The sequence below is a fragment of the Anabrus simplex genome, chromosome 1, assembly GCF_040414725.1.
Source record: "Anabrus simplex isolate iqAnaSimp1 chromosome 1, ASM4041472v1, whole genome shotgun sequence".
Lineage (NCBI taxonomy): Eukaryota > Metazoa > Arthropoda > Insecta > Orthoptera > Tettigoniidae > Anabrus > Anabrus simplex.
The window spans coordinates 1,801,217,159-1,801,223,758 of NC_090265.1; the positions used below are offsets into that span (position 1 = coordinate 1,801,217,159).

At 40.9% G+C, this 6,600-nt stretch overlaps 1 protein-coding gene across 5 annotated transcripts in view; it reads right to left on the reverse strand.

The window, feature by feature from the left end:
- LOC136883064 (micronuclear linker histone polyprotein) overlaps nucleotides 1-4,037 on the reverse strand; it is a 163,422-nt gene extending 159,385 nt beyond the window's left edge. For 2 of the 5 annotated variants that reach the window (XM_067155246.2, XM_067155255.2), the window contains exons 1-3: nucleotides 3,846-4,037; nucleotides 3,578-3,684; nucleotides 3,340-3,485 (exon numbers count right to left, since the gene is read on the reverse strand). In XM_067155246.2, the coding sequence (XP_067011347.2) occupies nucleotides 3,340-3,485; nucleotides 3,578-3,684; nucleotides 3,846-3,943 (351 nt within the window). In that variant the 5' untranslated portion in view covers nucleotides 3,944-4,037. Of the gene's footprint in view, nucleotides 1-3,339; nucleotides 3,486-3,577; nucleotides 3,711-3,778 lie in introns of all 5 variants that reach the window. The other 3 variants (XM_068229787.1, XM_067155236.2, XM_067155218.2) reach the window with 3 other exon arrangements.
- Nucleotides 4,038-6,600: the final 2,563 nt, after the last annotated feature.

Genomic DNA, 6,600 nt, shown 5'->3' on the forward strand with positions numbered 1-6,600 from the left:
TCAGAAATGTGTGCGCGTGTGTTTTACATTCAGGAATCATTCAAGAAGAACACTTTCGCACTGCAAGATGTGTGGTTAAGGTTATTTTTAATTTGTATAACTTTTGTTTTCTCAACGATTCATTTGTTTCCTATATTCGTCCCTGTTTTTATCTCCTTGTAAGATGTGTATTGTTTAATGTAACGCCTTGTGTAACATAAATGCCTACATGCTTGCCTGTTTCCCATTTTGGCTGATGATGACGCAAACACAGCGTCGAAACTAGTTCCAAGTACAAATACATGTTATAAATAAAATATAACTTTTTGTATTGAAAAGGTGGACCGTTTTAAGTTTTTCCTATCAGCAATGCACTGTACGTCTGATAGTGACAAAAAGCTGAATTAATGACATATGCCAGATAGTGATGAAGCCCTTGATCTAGATTGGTGGTATAATTTTTCCGTCCGCAGCCCAGAGTTTTTGACATTATAATAAAGTGAAAATAATGCAAATCTTACTTGGAATTCCGTTTAGAGGAGATATGTGTTCATTGCAATGTCTAGGAACCCACCATGCCTCCCCCAGAAGTACATTTACTTTTATAACCTAATAAGAGCAGCACCCGCCATCGGCCATGGCTAAAGTAACTAGTTGCATTCTCATTGGTCAACGTGAACAGAATGTGACGTCGTTGCCATCAATGCTGATAAATACATTGCGTTCCCAATCCCGGCTGAATAAAAGCATGAAGAAAAAACACCATGTAAAGGAAATACACAAGAGCAATAATTTCATTTCATACTTACGCTAAATGGTCTTGTCCAGGTTCTATCCTAACCGTCCAGACCAATCGTGTTTCCACACGAAACTAGGGGCCTAGGGCCGCTTCGTGGCTTCTAACCATCCAGACCAATCGTGTTTCCACACGAAACCAGAGGCCTGGGGCCGCTTCGTGGCTTCTAACCATCCAGACCAATCGTGTTTCCTCACGAAACTAGGGGCCTATGGCCGCTTCGCGGCTTCTAACCGTCCAGACCAATCATGTTTCCTCACGAAACTAGGGGCCTAGGGCCGCTTCTAACCGTCCAGACCAATTGTGTTTCCTCACGAAACTAGGGGCCTAGGGCCGCTTCTAACCGTCCAGACCAATCGTGTTTCCTCACGAAACTAGGGGCCTAGGGCCGCTTCTAACCGTCCAGACCAATCGTGTTTCCTCAGCCTAGGGCCGCTTCTAACCGTCCAGACCAATCGTGTTTCCTCACGAAACTAGGGGCCTAAGGCCGCTTCGTGGCTTCTGATGAAGATGATGATGATGCTTGTTGTTTTAAGGGGCCTAACATCGAAGGTCATCGGCCCCGGCTTCTAACCATCCAGACCAATCGTCTTGTGCACGGCAAGAATCCGAATCGTCCAGACCAATCGTGTTTCCTCACGAAACTAGGGGCCTAGGGCCGCTTCTAACCGTCCAGACCAATCGTCTTGTGCACGGCAAGAATCCGAACCGTCCAGACCAATCGTGTTTCCTCACGAAACTAGGGGCCTAAGGCCGCTTCGCGGCTTCTAACCGTCCAGACCAATGGTTTTGGCCATGGCAAGAATCCTAACCGTCCAGACCAATCGTGTTTCCTCACGAAACTAGGGGCCTAAGGCCGCTTCGTGGCTTCTAACCATCCAGACCAATCGTCTTGTGCACGGCAAGAATCCGAACCGTCCAGACCAATCGTGTTTCCTCACGAAACTAGGGGCCTAGGGCCGCTTCTAACCGTCCAGACCAATCGTGTTTCCTCACGAAACTAGGGGCCTAGGGCCGCTTCTAACCGTCCAGACCAATCGTGTTTCCTCACGAAACTAGGGGCCTAGGGCCGCTTCTAACCGTCCAGACCAATCGTGTTTCCTCACGAAACTAGGGGCCTAGGGCCGCTTCGTGGCTTCTAACCATCCAGACCAATCGTGTTTCCTCACGAAACTAGGGGCCTAGGGCCGCTTCGTGGCTTCTAACCATCCAGACCAATCGTCTTGTGCACGGCAAGAATCCGAACCGTCCAGACCAATCGTGTTTCCTCACGAAACTAGGGGCCTAGGGCCGCTTCGTGGCTTCTAACCATCCAGACCAATCGTCTTGTGCACGGCAAGAATCCGAACCGTCCAGACCAATCGTGTTTCCTCACGAAACTAGGGGCCTAGGGCCGCTTCTAACCGTCCAGACCAATCGTGTTTCCTCACGAAACTAGGGGCCTAGGGCCGCTTCGTGGCTTCTAACCGTCCAGACCAATCGTGTTTCCTCACGAAACTACGGGCCTAGGGCCGCTTCGTGGCTTCTAACCATCCAGACCAATCGTCTTGTGCACGGCAAGAATCCGAACCGTCCAGACCAATCGTGTTTCCTCACGAAACGAGGGGCCTAGGGCCGCTTCGCGGCTTCTAACCGTCCAGACCAATGGTTTTGGCCATGGCAAGAATCCTAACCGTCTACACCAATCGTCTTCCGTCCAGACCAATCTTGTTTCCTCACAAAACTAAGGGCCTACGGCCGCTTCGCAGCTTCTAACCGTCCAGACCAATAGTCTTGTCCAGATCCTATCCTAAGCGTCTGCACGGCAAGAACTAATTCAGACCAAAAGTCTAACCAATGTAAGAATAATCACTACCACCAGCTATTAAAGTACCACTCATTAGTTCCTAAGTACAGAGGTTGGCAGCGCTGAGCGCCTCTTGACAACATCCTTCCCGAGCGTGTAAACAAACGACAGTCGTTCCGTGTGCAGCTGAATGTAGCGAGTGCTGGGCTGTGGAAGGTAAAATTATAATTAGATTGGTTAGGATGATGGTGGTGGTGGTGGTGGTGATTGTTGTTTTAAGAGGAAGTACAACGAGGTAATCATCCTCAATTGGTCAGGACCAGCTAGTGAGAAAACCATTGGTTTGGATAGTACTGCATTGGATATGTTCCGTGTTCTTGTTCTGTATTCCACACTGTTCCCTTTACAGCTTTTATCTACTTGTGTTTTTAGTCTGTTCAGGTTCATAATGGAATCTGTCTCTCTTCATTTCTGGGAATCACGTCATTCCCACAATGTCAGCCAATGGCAGTGCTAGTAGGTTTTCATTCAATGGACAATGGCATGTGCAACATTTCATTAGGTTATGAAAGTAAAAGTACTTCTTGGGGTTAGCTGCGTGGGTCCCTAGCTATTGCAATGAACACATCTCTCTTCTAAAAGCAATTCCTGGTAATATTTCCATCATTTAAATTGTGTTATGATGATATTAAGGGTGATCAGCCCATAGTAAATTCTACCTTAATTCCCATGAAAATATAGTTATTCAGATTTTCAGGGACAGTGTAATTATACTTACATGTGTAGAAACTTGGGGTACTGAACCTTTTATCCTGGTTGCGTTAGCAGTTTTGGCACGTTGTTCTTCTGCATTTTGCCAGCAAATCTGCATTTCCCGTAACTGTCGGACATTCTCTTTGATAAAATTTTTTCGATGTACCGGTTCTGAAGAGAAAAATTTACCAAATGTAACTAGAAAAAGTATACCTACATTAAATAAGCATGTTCAATACCATTCCAGTTGAATATATTCGTACTTTGCGTATTGAATACTCCTTTCAATGTGTTCATCTTGGCATCCAGAATATGGTAAGAATCATTCACTAGGTGAAGTAAATTGAAACTGTCTTCATATGCCGAACGCCTCTGAAAACAAATCAATACGTAAATCTAAATTAAAAGCTGTCTACTTCATTCTCAACAACAGTGTCGCACAGAATTTATCATTAAAAAATTACCAGCAGAACACCGCTGAACTATATCAACGTCAAAAACGGAATAAATAAGCCGTTTGAAAGGTTATACCATTTAGACAAGTCAGAAACCCTTTTATTTTGTACTTCTCGGAGTATAGTTTTGTTACAGCAACAACATCCCATGAGCTCTTCCTTTCTGCAATTCATATTTCAGTTCGTTTAACAAATGTCACATCTTGACCACCTAAAAACGTACACTCTTGCTTCATAGATTTATTTGCCCACCATAGCCCAGCGCCGATCAAAATATAAACAGACGAAGGAATGTGTTTCCCTGGTATTTGCTATGTGTCACCAACATCACGAATCATACATCTACCTTTGATAGAAAAAACTGTCTCAATATAATGTGCGTTCTAGTTATAAAGCTGGTAAAATTTACGGTGTGTATAACTTATATATATATAAGTAAAATTTACAAAATAATGCAGTATTAATAATTAATGTTTACTTTATGTAGTTATGGAGAAAATAAATATTTACATATTGGCTACCTTTGTCCTTTTTACACTACGCCCGCTGCGCTGCATTTTGTTATTGTGGAGGTTTACGTGGGAGATTTAAATTCAATGCAAATGACAGAATCATTTGTGTTTGTTTTTGCCGTCTCAGCAGCATAAAACTGAATTTCGACGACTACATCTGTAATAATATTACTTATGTATTAATACGCCTGTTTTCCGTGTGTATTTCATACTTTATGAATAACTTCTCTGAAAAATATTATATCACAGTCATATTACAACACACGTTCAAAATTTGGCAGATCTCCTCAGATGGTATCTCTCACTGTGCAACTATAGTAACCAGACTGATAATATTATTATTCTTCTTTCATCGAATTGTTACATTTTACATTAAAATAGTCTTATGATATATCAATTGTTTCATCTATGTTAACTCTCAAATACACAATCAATATTAGAACAGACTTTAGAGCCTGAATATATTTCTTTTTAATGATTTTCAGGGTACAGGGTTTTTCTTCAGTGATTGTGTTAAGCTCTTTATTAGAACATTATTTTCTTTAGGATAAGATATGTGTAAGGAGTTATGTTAATATAGTAATAAATGTATTAACATACAATAAAGAAGAGTGCAATTGATCCACCTTTTTTAATACAAAGTATGTTGCTAATTCAAAATCACAACATTATTCATTTGGTACCAGTTTTGATGTCTTGTACACCATCATCAGCCAAAATAGGACAAATGAACAAAGATATACACATGTTGAAGTACAAACTATGGACCCTTAATAATGATATAACAATGGTTAGATAAAATACAAATTGTGATGGTGCTTAAAGTGAAAAACATTCCTAAAATATTTACAAGTTAAAAACTTGTTGGTCAAGTTGTAAAACAAAGGTGAAAAATATTAACAAATATTTGAATGAGTCTTGATCACTTTTTAAGGTTTTGAGTCTTGAGTGTGGCGTTGTTAACCACCGAAATACAGTAGTTTGAATGTTGTCATCTAAAAACTGACATAAAAAATTGTTCCTCTGTAGATTTTGAATGTTGTCATCTAAATACTGACATAAAATGTTGTTCCTCTGTAGAATGTTGACAATAAGATAAAATATGTAAACTTAGTAGTGACTTGTAGCATCAGTTTTCATAAGGTGAAACACTAAGCCGTGAGGTAATTAAACCAGTGGATCTTGATACAAACATGGATATTAAAGTTGTTATAAAACCAGAATGTTCTTGATCCAATGTGGGACCTGAAGTGTGAAAAGGAAAAGCTTTTAGATTAGAATAAGACAATGGAAAAGGGAGTGAGAAATTAAAAACTTTAGTAGGGGACTCACCTGGAGCGACCTGTTGTGAATACGGAGTCTAGAGAGGAACTGAGTGCTGAGCTTGCTAGAAGCATGGAGCAAGGTTAAAGGTACTTTTCTGCAGTAGGTCAGCACATTCATGACTATAAACACAAGTTTAATGAAATGGATCAGGACGTAATGATATTGGACACATCAAGTAAAGGCCCCTTGCTAGATACCACGGAAGTCTGCTACGTACATTTAGACCATAACCCGAATTTGAACTTGAATAACATTTCCGAAAAGCCCAGAATCTTATCTGATGTCCTTATTTCAGTTTTCAATAGTGTTAAAAATCCCCAAAACAGCTTGTTCTTTCAGATTATATGTAATACGTTCTCCTATTATCCTTCCCTACCATGACCGCCTGACTCCGCCCCATCCATCACCCCTCTTCCCCTCCGTCCTGACCCACCCCTTCCCCTCCTTTAACCTTGCTCCATGCATCTAGCAAGCTCGGCACTCGGTTCCTCTCTAGAATCCGTATTCACAACAGGTCGCTCCAGGTGAGTCCCCTACTAAAGTTTTTAATTTCTCACTCCCTTTTCCATTGTCTTATTCTAATCTAAAAGCTTTTCCTTTTCACACTTCAGGTCCCACATTGGATCAAGAACATTCTGGTTTTATAATAACTTTAATACCCAAGTCTGTATCAAGATCCACTGGTTTAATTACCTCACGGCTTAGTGTTTCACCTTATGAAAACTGATGCTACAAGTCACTACTAAGTTTACATATTTTATCTTATTGTCAACATTCTACAGAGGAACAACATTTTATGTCAGTATTTAGATGACAACATTCAAAATCTACAGAGGAACAATTTTTTATGTCAGTTTTTAGATGACAACATTCAAACTACTGTATTTCGGTGGTTAACAACGCCACACTCAAGACTCAAAACCTTAAAAAGTGATCAAGACTCATTCAAATATTTGTTAATATTTTTCACCTTTGTTTTACAACTTGACCAAC